General features: G+C 37.6%; 1 protein-coding gene across 1 annotated transcript; it reads right to left on the minus strand.

The window, feature by feature from the left end:
• Positions 1–684: 684 nt before the first annotated feature.
• Positions 685–15,949, minus strand: LOC131933059 (uncharacterized). Its single transcript, XM_059289901.1, has 11 exons — positions 15,858–15,949; positions 14,477–14,588; positions 12,012–12,166; positions 10,642–10,738; positions 9,771–9,800; positions 8,816–8,962; positions 7,883–8,022; positions 3,647–3,772; positions 2,903–3,068; positions 2,422–2,573; positions 685–813 (listed from the first exon to the last, which is right to left on the minus strand). Exons 1-11 carry the CDS (start codon positions 15,930–15,932, stop codon positions 685–687), a joined length of 1,329 nt encoding a protein of 442 aa, XP_059145884.1. The 5' UTR covers positions 15,933–15,949.
• Positions 15,950–16,052: the final 103 nt, after the last annotated feature.

Below are 16,052 nucleotides of genomic sequence, written 5' to 3' on the forward strand. Positions count from 1 at the left end.
TGTTGGGGGGTGGGCAGAAATAATTTTTATAAGAGGTGTTTTGGGGGGGGGGGGGGGCAGAAATAGTTTTTATAAGAGGTGTTTGGGGGAAGCAGAAATAGTTTTTATAAGAGGTGTTGGGGGGGGGGCAGAAATAGTTTTTATATGAGGTGTTTAGGGGGGGCAGAAATAATTTTTATAAGAGGTGTTTGGTGGGGGGCAAAATAGTTTTTTATATGAGTGTTTGGGGGAGGGGGGGGGGCAGAAATAGTTTTTATAAGAGGTGTTTGGGGGGGGGGCAGAAATAATTTTTATTAAGAGGTGTTTGGGGGGGGGGGCCAGAAATAATTTTTTATAAGAGGTGTTTGATAATCGGGGGTTTGGGAGCAAAAATGTTTATAAGAGGTGTTTTATGGTCGGGGGGGGGGGAAGAGAAGAAATAATTTTTATAAAAGGTGTTTAATAGTCTTGGGCGGGGGGGGGGGGGAGGGCGCAGAAATAATTTTTATAAGAGTGTTTGATAGTCTAGGGGGGGGGGGGCGGGGAAAAGAAATAATTTTTATAAGAGGTGTTTGATAGTCTAGGGGGGGGGTGTCTGGTGGTCTGGGGTGGGGGTGGGTGTGTCTGACGGTGACAAACATAAACGTGTAGCTAGAACCAACATCCCACTTCTCACTTTGTGCAGCACGTAGTCCCCAGCGGCGGTCAGCGAATATCTGGTGGTGTTGGAGCTGCTGACCAGTGTGACGTCAGTGTTGTCAGTGCCCGGCCATCAGTTTTGATGTAATCGTAGCAGGGGGGTAGATAACACGCCGTCAAACCCTTTGTGATAAACTGGAATCAGAGGGTTTGGTGATAAACTGATTCAAGCTTAATTGATAATCATAAATCAAAGGTTTTATTGATAAGCAAAAATGAAAGGTTTTAGTGATAAACTGATCAAAGGTTTTAATTATTACTCGAAAGCAATGTTTTTAAACAATAAACTGAAATTAAAATCTTTAGACAATAATCGTAAATAATGTTTTTTTCTAAATAACTAAAATTAAATATTTTGACGACGGACTTAAATAATCAATGTGTTTCTCTGAATAGAAGAGAGACATTTTATAATCTTTTATAAAATGTTTTTTTTACTGCAAATTTTAATTTACGTTTTTGATTATCAACAGAAATCAAAATTTTCAACGAGAGTCAAAAACCGAAGTTTTTAACGATAACATAAACACGTTGTGACGATTAGTTAAAGTTTAAGCGATAAACAGTGACCATCAAATTCGAAATGATTTAACACTGGTCTTTGGATGTGAAACCAAATTTTCTAAACTACTTTGTTTCGCTCGACATAGCTAGTATGAGGAATCAAAATATTCAGGATGTATTCCCACGACGTACCATCACAACAGTCACGAGTCGATTACTTGGCGAGATTTATTCTATTTTAAAAAGTTTAAGTAATTAAAAATGGATTTAAAAATCATGTCTATATCGAGATGTGCCAACTCCCGTAGTGTTATATAAGAATATTCAAGAAAGTTTAGAGGAGATCACTCCCGGTTTATTAAAAGAATCTTGTACCAAGTGAACGCCAAACAATATGTGTATAATAGTGCGGCATATTATTAGTACTTTATAAATTCACATGCGTATTTTGAGAAATCGGAAATAGCGTAAATTACTACTTCCGGTCAACGGAAATTACTCAAAATTGGACAGAATGCAGAACATTAAATATTTTATTTACAGGTGAAATTTCGGTTATCTATCTGAAATAGTACTCAAGTTATAGGCTTTTGAAAAATTGAAAGTAGAAATGTTCCACTTCCGGTTACCGGAAATCGCTGAATATATATATATATTTATATGAATATATATATATATATATATATATATATATATATATACATATATATATATATATATATATATATATATATATATATATATATATATATATATATATATATATATATATATATATATATATATATATATATATATATATATGTGTGTGTATAACTACAAATTTGATATAATACTTATATATGAAATTTCATCAACCTAGCTGTAAAGGTACTCAAGTTATAGAGTTCACAGACATACACACACACACACACTCACACAAAGACATGAGGACAAAATTGCAAAACTATGTTTTTCTGACTCAGTGAGGTGTAAAACGTTGAGATCTGAGAAAATCTTGATTAAAAAAAATTTATTTGCACTATTACAATACTTTCTCTATACTTCGTCTACGAGAAAGTAATTATCTTTCAGCAAAAGTTTGATCGGCAAAAAATATTGATTTTTGCTTGGCGAATAACAATTTGTTTTTAAATATATTTTTAAGCAACTCTAACGTCTTATATACCACGATTAATTTCCCAAGCAGAAGAAAGCCGATAATTACACAAACAATAGATGAAATAACGTTTCACATACCGTTGGATTCTGCAGTACAAGAAATTCCCGACCCCACGTCTCCAGGGGTGGTATGTGTTCAGCTGCCGAGTCCTTGTATGACTTCCTTAGAAAAGTTGTAAAAAATCCACCACCCCACACAGACACAGGCTTGCTTGACAAGACGTGAGTACCTAGAAGTTAGTTGAGTCATTGTATACTTTATATATATATATATATATATATATATATATATATATATATATATATATATATATATATATATATATATATATATATATATACATTAAAGAAAGAAAAAAAGCTCTTAAAAGTAAAATCAAAGTTCAAGTTTAAAAGTTATCACGTAAGTGTTAACATATTTATCGAAACCAAATAATCATTTTACTAGTCTTATTCAGAATCTTTCAAATTTTTTTGTCGAATTTAATATAAAACCGAAAACGATTTTTTTAAAATAATTAAATTATAATTAAATTAAAAATGAAAACAATCGACAAACCTGAAAGATCGAATGTTGTATTAATCTGCAGGGCGTGAAACTGTTGAAGCGTGCGGCAGATGACACTACCGTTTTTGTAGTTCGTGCCGTCAAACAGGACCGGAGCGTCGGTGTCGGTTCGAAGTCGTATCCTGACCTCTGTCTCACCGGCGTGGACGGCGGTGACCTATGGACGGGCAGAGATGAGCTCACTTTAGGGTCACAGCTCGAGGTCTTCAGAGTTTGTATATAAATAAATGTGGTGGTTTACCTGAGATGACCTACCTGAGATGATCTACCTGAGATGACCTACCTGAGATAACCTACCTGCGGTGACCTACCTGAGGTGACCTATATTAGACCAGAGATGACCTACATGAGGTAACTTACCTGATAACCTACCTGAGACCACTTATCTGAGGTGACCTACCTGAGATAACCTATCTGAAGTGACCTACATAATGTGGCCTACCTGAGATGACCTACCTTAGACCACTTACCAGAGGTGACCTACCAGAAGTGACCTACATGAGATGACCTACCTTAGACCACATACCTGAGGTACCTACCTGAGATGACCTACCTGAGACCACTTACCTGAGGTAACCTACCTGAGATGACCTACCTTAGACCACTTACCAGAGGTGACCTACCAGAAGTGACCTACATGAGATGACCTACCTGAGACCACTTACCTGCGATGACCGACATGAGGTGGCCTACCTGAGATGACCTACCTAAGACAACCTACTTGAGATGACGTACCTGAAACAAACAGCCTGTGAGATTACACGGTGTAACCACATAGTACTCGTGCCCCAATACATCGTCAGGCTGAATCAGGAGCGACATGGCGAATGAGGACCCATTGCCCATCAGCGTCAGTGATATCTGTGACATGAAAATCAATACAAACAGTGACATTGTCACGAAAAGCTAGTAGGTTGCGTTTTGAAAACGATCGCCCAACAAGTGTCGAGACTTGTAAAATCACAAGTAGGTCATGCGTTAGCCAATCCGGATGGTCATTCAAAGGTTAGGGGGTTAACGTGACATTTAAAACAAGACTAAATCAAGCAAATGTCAGGATACATGAATCTAACAATAATCAAGAATAAGATAATAAACAACAATTTAAAAAATCACCAGAATTTTAAAAAAAAAAATGGCAAGAATCGAGATAAATACATGAATTAAAAAAAAATTACTAGAATCAAGACAATGACCAGAATCAAAAGAAATTACATGGAACAAAAATCCAGAAATTGACAAGCATGAAAAAAACTGACAAAAGTCATGAGACAACTCCACCCTGATTGAAGCCGTCAGTCTCACCCAATCACCACCCTAAAAACGCCAAAGGTCCACCATTAGCAGTATATCTCACCCAATCACCACCCTAAACAACACCAAAGGTCCACCATTAGCCGTCGACCTCACCCAATCAGCACACTAAACAACGCCAAAGGTCCACCATTACCAACCGACTCTCCCACGGTGTCAAGGTCCAATTGTCGGGACCGTGCCCCTCTCCGTGAGATGCATGAAAGAAACACTTCCTTATTGTCATTTGTCGTCAGCTCCGTCAAATAATTTATTTAACACTTAAACCTTCCCCAACCCCTCCTCATACTGAAATTTGTTTTGTATATGCGATTTCTAAGAAGAATACTAACGAGGCCTAGTCATTATTATTATATTAAATTATGTGGACTCCGTTGTTTTACGATTCACAGATACATCTTTAAAATATAAAAAATAAAAAATTTCAAAAGCTGTATTTTAAAACGTGAAATTGTGACGTCACTTTCTGAACCCCTTCCCCCGTCTACATCGTCACCCCCCCCCCTCCTCAAGTTAATCTTGACATGACTTTCTCTAAATTTAACTAGTTAAGTAGTTAATACAACTAAGGGCCTAAAATCACTTTCCAAAAAACAGGCCATTATATTGATATTGACATTGTTTGCCAATCAAAGTTTCTTCCAGGCATCTCTTTTGGGGTAGGGGGGGGGGAGCTCCCCCGAAGAAAGTCTACCGCCCCCCCCCCCCCCCTCCCGAACGAGATGGAATTTATAAACATATACTTTTACTAGTGTCCGCCCCCCCCCCCCCCCCGGAAAATGTAGACCCCCCCCCAAATATCAAGTGCATCCCCAGAGAAAAAAGTCTGGAAGAAACACTGTGCACAACGTGTGACACAACCAAGGTTCTAGCACCTTCACGCATCCCCCCCCCCTTCACAAATACTATATAGGAAGTAGGGAGATCAGCGATTGGATAGAAATCAACCTGGTCATAAGATAACGTAATCGATCGTTCAACTCAACGCGTGGGTGCCGATGGGGATTACATTGAGTCACATCCTGTTTAAACAACCACTGCGCATGTCTCGCCATCTAACATTGGCACATTGGCCCTAACATTAAGGTCCAATCCCCACATTAGACAAGGTCTTTTAGTTACCGGTACATGCACAGAGAACAAGTTATTTGTTGTATGCTGAGCCGAGGGGTAAGGTGTCGATTACACGGCGATTAAGAACATTGTAGACCGGCATACTTGTGTTTGGCATGCTTTTGACTCGCAGGCCGCCTAGCTTTGACAAAAAATAGTTCCATTTCTGGGACAGGCGAGATCGGGCGAGAGAGCGTGTGATCGCTTGTCCCTGAAGTCCTGTGTTCGGATCTCCGGCCAGATTAGGCTCGATAGCCTTTGTTTTCTTGAAAACCGAGCAGTTTTGTTACAAACGTCTAAATTTCTAAAGCCCGATTCCACTGAAAATGCCATCCCAACCTAAACTGTTATATAACAATATACCAGAGAGATTAAGGAGAGATCACCGACCGACCGACCGACCGACCGACCGACCGACCGACCGACCGACCGACCGACCGACCGACCGACCGACCGACCGACCGACGGACGGACGGACGGACGGATAGACAGACAGACAGACAGACAGACAGACAGACAGACAGACAGACAGACAGACAGACAGACAGACAGACAGACAGACAGACAGACAGATAGGTAGATATTTTTCAATTGTCGAGAAAACTGCAAGGGCCCATTTGTAGGCTCTAAAAAAAAAACCTTTATTAAAACATACGTTATAGAGACTGCGCCATTTCAGCGGTAATTCGAGAATATAATTAAACATATTTTCTTGACTACCATGATCTATCATTAGTTAATATTAAACAAAGCCGGAAGCAACAACCCTATAAAATAGAGAGTAAAACGTGTTGTTGATTAATTTAATTAAGTAAACCGTGCTGATCAGTTAATTAAAAGTTGCTGTTGACAAAATCAAAACGAGTAACAATGTTCGGCTGGTGTTTGTACATCATGGTTTACAATATTTTACTGGGATGTTCCTATACTGCAGATTTTAAAAGTAAGTTTGTAATTTTTCTTTGTTAATTTTATTAATATATAAAACACCATATCCAAGATAATTCGAAAGTTAAATGTAGTCGTTATAAATGGTCTACATACAAATTTAACCAAGAAAATAGTATTTGTATCTTTTTCAACATTTTACGTATTTTTACTTCTCGTATACAGAATGTAGAGGAAGTGTTGGAATCGAGCACAAAAATTAAACAAAAATTGGACAGTTTTCATCGTTTTACACCTCCCTACTTTACAGTATACGGATTTTAGAAACAAGAAATAAAGTACCACTTCCGTTTATCAGAGGTTACTAAAAATGAAAGTAATCTAAGTACAGGATCTTATACTTATAGATGAAATTTTGTCTGAAACAGTACTCAAGTTTTAATCTTTACAAGAAAATAAAAATAAGTGCCACTTCCAAATACCGGAAATTATTAATTTTTTTTATACAAACATGTGCATACAATTTAATACTTATATATATGAAATTTCGTCTACCGAACTTAAACAGTACTTAACCTATTGGCTTTTAAGAAACCGGAAGTAGAGTGAGCACCAGTTCCAGTTACCGTAAATCGTTCAAAGGTTGATACAGAGCTACAAAGTCGATATAAAATCTGCATGTGAAATTTCGTCAACATAAATGCATCGGTATTCACGTTACCGCGTTTTCAAACAGACACGCAGAATACAGACATAATTGCAAAACTAAGCTTCTCTACACAGTAAGATATTTTGCACTATTACAATGCTTTCTCAAACTTTCTAGAGACAAGACCCCATCTAGCTTAGAATCTTCTTAAAACTTTCTAGAAACAAGACCCAATCTAGGTTATAATCTTCTTCAATCTTTCTAGAAACAAGACCCCATCTAGGTTAGAATCTTTCTCAAACTTTCTAGAAACAAGACCCAATCTAGGTTAGAATCTTCCTCAAACTTTCTAGAAACAAGACCCCATCTAGGTTATAATCTTCTTCAATCTTTCTAGAAACAAGACCCAATCTAGGTTATAATCTTCTTCAATCTTTCTAGAAACAAGACCCAATCTAGGTTATAATCTTCCTCAAACTTTCTAGAAATAAGACCCCATCTAGGTTATAATCTTCTTCAATCTTTCTAGAAACAAGACCCCATCTAGGTTATAATCTTCTTCAATCTTTCTAGAAACAAGACCCCATCTAGGTTATAATCTTCTTCAATCTTTCTAGAAACAAGACCCCATCTAGGTTATAATCTTCTTCAATCTTTCTAGAAACAAGACCCCATCTAGGTTATAATCTTCCTCAAACTTTCTAGAAATAAGACCCCATCTAGCTGAGTATCTTTCTCAAACTTTCTAGAAACAAGACCCAATCTAGGTTAGAATCTTTCTCAAACTTTCTAGAAACAAGACCCCATCTAGGTTAGGTGATCATCTTTAGTCAATATATTATGGTGGTTTGATCAAGCACTATAAAATTTTGTTTTACATAATTTTAAGCATTGTGTCTATATTTTATCCTGTATATTTGAATATGTGTGTTATGCGTTAAACCAAAAAGGCCCTTTTAGTGAGCTAAAAAAAAAACCACCCTCACACTGCGTGTCCGTTTATTTACCTCGTGGTCGGATGTCACGTGAACAGTCCTGTCTGTGAACAACGCCGAACCGACCGCTCGGACAGACAAGTCTTGGATGAAGATCTGCAGGAAGTCTTCAGAGGCCGGCAGGGTCAAGGTCATGCTGAGTTTGGTCAGGTCTGGTGAAAGCAAAAATATCATCGAGATAAAAAAATTTAAGAAAAAGTTAAAATACCTTATGTAGGACGTGGGTCAACTGGTGGGTTATTTGGTAGGTCATCTGGTGGGTCATTTGGTGGGTCATTTGGTGGGTCATCTGGTGGGTCATCTGGTGGGTCATCTTGTGGGTTATTTGGTGGGTCATCTGGTGGGTCATCTGGTGGGTTATCTGGTGGGTCATCTGGTGGGTCATCTGGTAGGTCATCTGGTGGGTCATCTGGTGGGTCATCTGGTAGGTCTTCTGGTGGGTTATCTGGTGGGTCATCTGATGGGTTATTTGGTGGGTCATCTGGTGGATCATCTGGCAGTGCAACTGTTCATCCCCCCACGAGATGTGGGTTTTATTGTGTGGAGCAGTCACTCAACTTAGATACTATCAGCCGAAACGCAAATAAAAAAATCCCACGAATAGTGCACGATTATTTGAAATTAAAATTTTACAAATGTTCCAGATATTTTTATTTTGGCATCTGTTCTAGGGGCACTGTCCCTCCCCCGCCCTTCCCGAAATCACGCCCATCACCCCCAACCTCCCAAGACGAGTTTTTTTTTTTTTAAATATAGAGGGTACATACTTAAACCAATGACCACGCCCCCCCCCCGCCCCGGAAATTTTAAGTGCGTCTCCCGAAAGTTTCAAGAGCCCCTGCAGATAACATTGTCTGAAAGTACCCTGCTAGTTTTCTTCGACATTCATAAGACAGACTGACGTACCGGTGTTGCGATAAAATGGTGGCATTGAAGGTGACTTACTTAAAGGTGTCGTGATGGAGATGGTGACATCTGCTTGTGAAGGACTGGTGATCTGCAGGCTGATGGTGGAGTTCTCCACCCTGATGGGCGTCTCGTGGTGTTCAGGTACCAGAAAGGTGAAATTCTTGCCATAGGTGTCTCTGTCACCTGGTGTTCAAGGTGAGTGGTGTTATTACATGTGTGAGTGGTGATATTAAAGGTGTGAGTGGTGATATTACAGGTGTAAATGGTGACATTACAGGTGTGATTAGTGACAGTACACGGGTGAGTGGTGACATTACAGGTGTAAATGGTGACATTACAGGTGTGATTAGTGACAGTACACGGGTGAGTGGTGACATTACAGGTGTAAATGGTGACATTACAGGTGTGATTAGTGACAGTACACGGGTGAGTGGTGACATTACAGGTGTAAATGGTGACATTACAGGTGTAATTAGTGACAATACACGGGTGAATGGTGACATTACAGGTGTGATTAGTAACAGTACATGTGTGAGTGGTGACATTACAGGTGTGAATGGTGACATTACAGGTGTGAGTGGTGACCATACAGGTGTGATTAGTGACAGTACACGTGTGAATGGTGACAGTACAGGTGTGTATGGAAACAGTACAGGTGTGAGTGGTGACATTACAAGTGTGAATAGTAACATTACAGGTGTGAATGGTGACATTACAAGTGTGAATGGTAACATTACAGGTGTAATTAGTGACAGTACAGGTATAATTGATTGGACACTCAGTCTGGTACAAAACTTAATTTACTTTAGTCTCAAAGACTTTTATTGGTCTAATTGCAGATGTATGATGGTCTAATCTATATTATTTTGGAAATAGTCTATTTAAGTCTACACATGACAAACATTTGAGCTAAAGATCTCAAAATAAAACCACAAAAGATGAAAAATGTTGTTTTTTTTAAAAATCTTCAGACAATTTAAACTACACTTACCTGATATGATAGCGGCACAGTCTTTGAAATCTGGGAAAAACAAGCGTCAAAAGTTTTGTTTTACAGAATATAACATTTTGTGACGGGAAAGTAGAAGCGGCTGGGTATAGTGCTGACTACACCATCCCTTCATATGCCGAGGTCAAGAAATATGTACTCTACTTCATCTTCATCCAATGGATCACTAGATCTAAAGAGTAACTTCTCTTATTGTATCTACATCATGTACCTCATACCACTTAATAAACTACCTGAAATGGTCCGACAGAGTACTAAATAAAAAATGTTTCTTATTCCATCAATTGAATTTCTTAAACCTATGTTACCCCTCACCGTAACATTACCATTACCATAAGGTTTAGGTTTAGTGGTAGGTTGTAAGTTACAAGTTTAACACCGAATGAAAGAGCTCATCTGTTTCTGTGACTGTTGTACTGGAGGAGTCTTTGTAGCCTGCATTACAGTTAGTATGCTGTTTTTTGAGAAAGGCAGGTACTCATAAGTAAAGGGGAGTGGGGGGGGGGGAGGAGGAGAAGAAACCGTAACGTGTTATGAAACCGAAATAAAGGCCACCTAATACTAACCCACTGGCATAAACACACTGTGATGTAATCCTAACCCACTAGTAAAAAACACTTTCTGGTCTAATAAAAACCAACTCAAAAAAACACACTGATCTAATCCTAACTCACTAGCATATACACATACTTATCTAATCCTAACCATTTAATAAAAACAACAATAATATAATCTTAACCTATTAGTATATACACATTGATCTAATCCTAACCCACTAGCTAAAACACAACTACAACACCAAAGAACCTCCAGTTCCAACCATTTCTCCTACCAGATCTAGACTTAGACTTACTTGAGATGGTGGTCTCGGTGCAGATGTCTTCGTCTATCAGACCATCACAGTCGTTGTCCACTCCATCCCCGGGACTGTTGACCGTAGCATTGCATGGCTAGTCAATAACAACGTGGTCAAGACTTAGATCAATGTAATCATATTGTAACAACAATAATATTTTTTTAAAGCAATAAAAATAAATAAACCGGGAGTGATCTCCCCTAAACTTTCTTGAATATTCTTATATAAAACAACAGGGGATGGGAACTCCATTTTAAATACTTAAAGTTTTTAAAATAGAATAAAATCTCGTAGAAAAAAGAATTGCACACCAGGTGAACGCCAAATGAAATGTGCATAAGAGTGCGCAATATTATTAGTACTTTATAAATTTACATTAGTTTTTTTTTTTGAAAAATCAAAAATAGCGTAAATTAGTACTTTCGGTAAACGGAAATTACTCAAAATTTGACAGAAGGTAGAGAATTAGATCTTTTACTTTCATGTGAAATTTCATTTATCTATCTGAAATAGTACTCAAGTAATAGGCTTTTGAAAAATTCAAAGTAGAAAAAGTACCACTTCCGGTTATCGGAAATCGCTCAAAAGTTGATACGGATCTACGATTTTGATAAAATACTTATATTTGAAATTTCATCAACCTAGCTGTAACGGTACTCAAGTTATCATGTTTACACACCCACATACACACAGACAGACACACAGACAGACACATAGACAGACACACAGACATACGGACAAGATTGCAAAATTATGTTTTTCCTTATCAGTGAGGTGTAAAACGTCGAGATTTGCAAAAATCTCGATTTTTTTTTTTTTGCACGATTACAAGACTTTCTCTATACTTCGTATATACGAGAAAGTAAAAATAGTCACAAAATTATTGGAACAATAAATTATGTTTTTACGATAAAAACTCAGAGCTGTGGATAATGAACTGTAATTTTCATGTCTGAAACTTGAGTTACAAAAACACGTACTTCCTCAACATTAATGTGTATATGCGTGTGTGTGTGTGTGTGGGGGGGGGGATTTTTGAGACGTTATTCTACGTAAGAATCACCAAAGTGATATCAATCTTTTGTCGGCGACTCCTCAATCTTATCTACATCTGAAAACACACACACACTCTCTCTCTCTCACACACACACGCACACACACACACACACGCACGCACGCATGCACGCAATATACAAATAAATAATTAAATAAATTATATAATATATATATATATATATATATATATATATATATATATATATATATATATATATATATATATATATATATATATATATATATGTGTGTGTGTGTGTGTGTGTGTGTGTGTATGTATATATGTGTAAACATATAATTAATATTGTTACCTGATTGATTGGATAAAGACTAAATGCCAGAGGAATTTGTATTGAGAAATTTGAGTTGACAAAAGCCATGTAGAAGCCATAGGCCGTGTTTAGACAGGAGGCGATCAGTATCCCACCCGCAGGCACGGCATAGGTGTGCACGAGCAAGTCTGTACCTGGAGCAAAAGATGGTGTCATGTGGTGTCAACAGGGTGTCATGTGGTGTCAGCAAGGGCCGCACCTCAAATGTTACTTAACCAAACATCTGGCCCCTGGTGTGAGAATTTAGGCTCTAATGGAAATAATGAATCCTCCAGCTAAAAACAACAACCTGAAACCTCCTCCACATTCTCTAGTTTAGTTAAATACAAATTAATTTTAAGCCAGTGCTGTTTACAAACATACTCTAATACCAGCCAGCTTAGAGTATGATCATGTGGGATTAATTCTATTGTTGGGGCATAACGTGTTTTCACGTACGTTCGCGCTAGCTGAAATGCCATTAGAATTGCCAGACACGGAGTATGTTTTTTAAATCCTTACATCCGTTGGCGAAATAACCGTTAAAATATAGTGTAGACTTTGTTTCATTTAGTCTTTGTTATTATACGATTGAAAAGAGCGGAGGGGGACGGGGTAAAGTAAATACATTCAGATTACAATAATAAAAAATTAATCATTTTAGAACATTCAGATTACAATGTAACACAACACACTTTTTGGACGGATTAATTTTCAACGTCGTTTTTTTAACATGTTATTGATCCATACTGATTTTTTGTTTACTCAAACGTGGACAACTTGAAAGATTTATTGTTAACAACTCATGCACAGATTAGTTACATCTGCTTAACAAAGCTATGGCAGTAATCAAATATCCAAATATGATCAGCTTCAATCGGTGCTTACGTTTACAATAGGCATGAAAAGCTGGTTCCAAATGGTTCCAAATTTTTGTTGCCAGAAAGCATTTTGTTCAACCAATATTGAATATTTATTGTGTAATAAGTACAAAATCACTTCCGGTTTTATTAAGGCAACATATAGTCAAACAAATAAATATTAGTAATATAATAGTAGTTTAGCAAACACTTATTTTTAATTTGGATTAGAGTAAGGGTGTTGTGGTGATTAGGGATGTTATATTATTTAATATAAATACAATACCAGGCTATACATCCTAGTACTGTGTATTTTATGAAGGAAAACAATTGTTTTGACTTTTATTGTTTTACTCTCCCTGGCCATTCCGGTTGACTTCAAGGAGAGGTTGAGGGCAGTTAATAAAAATATTTAAATTGATAAAATAATCTAAACGGCTTTTTCAACGGCTTATAGTGAAAAAAAAATGAGTGCAATCGATGTTTCCCAAACAGCTTTAAGTTTTTAAAATGTAACTATAATTTTATCGCTTGCATATTTTAAAAGATTTTTTTTTAAAATTTAGTATGATAAATTATACTTTTCAAGACTATTCTAAGACTAGATTCAGTGTTAGTATATTTTTTTAGCGAATTGACTGAGTATTAATGCACATTTGTTTACAAAAAAAAAAATTATATAAAATTGTATTTTCGTTGATAGTTTTAAAACATTAAAAAAATAATGATGATCGAATTGCTAGAATTTATTTGCCATGAGTGCTAATTTGCATTCACTGAGCATTCGTTTTCTCGCTGATATAGGGTTTTTAAGTAGGTCACTAAGTCTCGTTCTCGTATTTGCCAGGTAGTATTTTTAAACCGTGTGTGAATATTTTTATGAAATCTGTAAAAATAAATTAGTAGAAACGTTACTTCTGCTATTGTTAAGATATTTATAATCGTAAACAATGATAACGGTCGACTAAAAGATGTAGGGTAACTTAAAAACATATATCATATTTATCATATATATTATTAATATCCTAGGCCTACCGGTACTTCATTGATTCTATTATTAGTAAAAAAAATTATACTTGTTGCATTTTGGGTACTTTTGGTATTTCAAAATCTTGAAGCTCGGCCTAGAAACAAATAGCTGCCTTGCTTGTTTGTTATCAATGGGATTAAAGTTCAAAACAATTAATTTTAGTTCGAAAATATATTTTTCCCTGGCTAACGAATTTTAATCGAGAGAGACCGAGACTTACAAGCAGAGTTTCTTCCAGGCATCTATTCGGGCCCGAAAAAATTCTACCGCCCCCCCCCCTCCCGAACGAAATGAAATTTATATAATTTATATAGAAAATATATACTTTTAACAGTGTCCCCCACCCGCAAATTTCAAGTGCCCCCCCCCCCCCCGGAGAAAAAAGTCTGGAAGAAACACTGCTTACAAGCCCTGTTAGAACGCTTTTTTTTTTTGCGTACTTGTATTTTCATTCATTTCTGAGTACATTTTCTTTACTGCTAGCCTTTATAGCAACTGTATTAGTTTACATTCTTTTTATTCATGCAGTGTCAAGACCGACATTTTTGGTTTTAAACCAGGGGACCCTAACTTACCTTTAAAAGGGAAATCACCGATAAATCCTAAAACCGTGGTATTCATACACGGCAGCGACTCGTTGGTGCCGATGGCCACCACGAACTGAGAACCGTTGGTGACGTCAGAGACCTGTTCAATTATGCATAAATTACCATACATTATCAGGGATTATAAACAATGGTACATTTAATGTCGACGGTGGATACCGCCTGGGTTTAAAGCTTCGTTCTTAAATGCTCGTCTTTCATTTGAATACCTAATCCTCTCCGGAATCAATACGCCATTGGGGGTTCGTCGTCCTGGCTCAGCGGGTTCTATTTCTCTCCGCCCTGGGGTATTCAGGTGAACTTCCACGGTTGGGTCGGATACATTGATTTTCACGGACGGGGCAATACCGAGTGGGGGGGGGGGAGGGTGTAGGGGGAAGGATGGGTTGGGTGGTTGTTGATAGTAACAAAAAATCAAGTCTTATTTCTTCGCTGAGAAAAAAACAAACTCTCCCAGATATAGAGAACGAGATTTGTGTGCCCAAATTTGACGCAAACTAAAGGAAAAATAAAACCAGCAATACGTTTATGTTTTTTATGTGGGGTATCTCTTGTAGGGGGTCTCATCGATGAAGCTCCATAGAAGCTAACAGCTCTTTAATTATATCGGTGCAATCCATTTAATCAGTATCGGTTAATCGATGCCCTCCTACAAGGACCATCAGTTGAAAAGACGCAAATAGACCCAGACCTGTTGATACGTTAGTCCCCAGGGGAGGGGGAGGGTGGCTGTTAACCCCACTCCCACCACCGTTGAGGCCCATGTACCCCATTCCCATTAGAGCCCCACCACCGAACGAGTACGGTGCATGTCACTCGTATCAGGAATAAAATCGACTTTTAGAAGCCAGAGGTGACGCTGAATAATTCAGTAGAGTTGGAAACCGTAGTAAGATGACAAGTTGGATAATTGGTGAAATGTATAGAATATATATACTTTTAACAGTGTCCGCCCCCCCCCCCCCCCCGAAGAAAGATAGCTACCGCCCCCCCCCCCCCCCCCCCCCCCCCGAAAGTTTCAAGTGCCCCCCCTCCCGGGAAAAAAATCTGGAAGAAACCACTGTATATATATATATATATATATATATATATATATATTATATATATATATATATATATATCAAAAAGTACACAATTGAACTTTAGCTTGAGGTAATCTAGAAGAATATCTTTACACTGGTATAGCAGAGACGTCTAATAAAATTCTAACATAAGGTATGTGGTTTAAATCAGACCACAGGCATTTGGTACAACACAAAGAACAGACATTTAAAACAGACAGCACACAAAACAACAAACATTTAAAGCAGACAGCACACAAAACAACAGACATTTAAAACAGACTACATACCTGCGGCCAGATTAAAGAAGGCACAACCTGGTTAACTCCTTTCAGGAACATGACCGTGGGGGATATAACGGTCATCGTAGAATAAGAGGACTGGGCAGCTGCTCCAGTTAACTTGACCACCAGTATCGGTCTGTTAGACTGGATATGGATGGCTGGGACTTACTGAAGTTTCTGCATGATAGAAAATTTAAAATT

This window comes from Physella acuta, unplaced genomic scaffold, assembly GCF_028476545.2.
Source record: "Physella acuta isolate Inbredline_101_S28 unplaced genomic scaffold, ASM2847654v3 ptg002359l, whole genome shotgun sequence".
NCBI classification, from domain to species: domain Eukaryota; kingdom Metazoa; phylum Mollusca; class Gastropoda; family Physidae; genus Physella; species Physella acuta.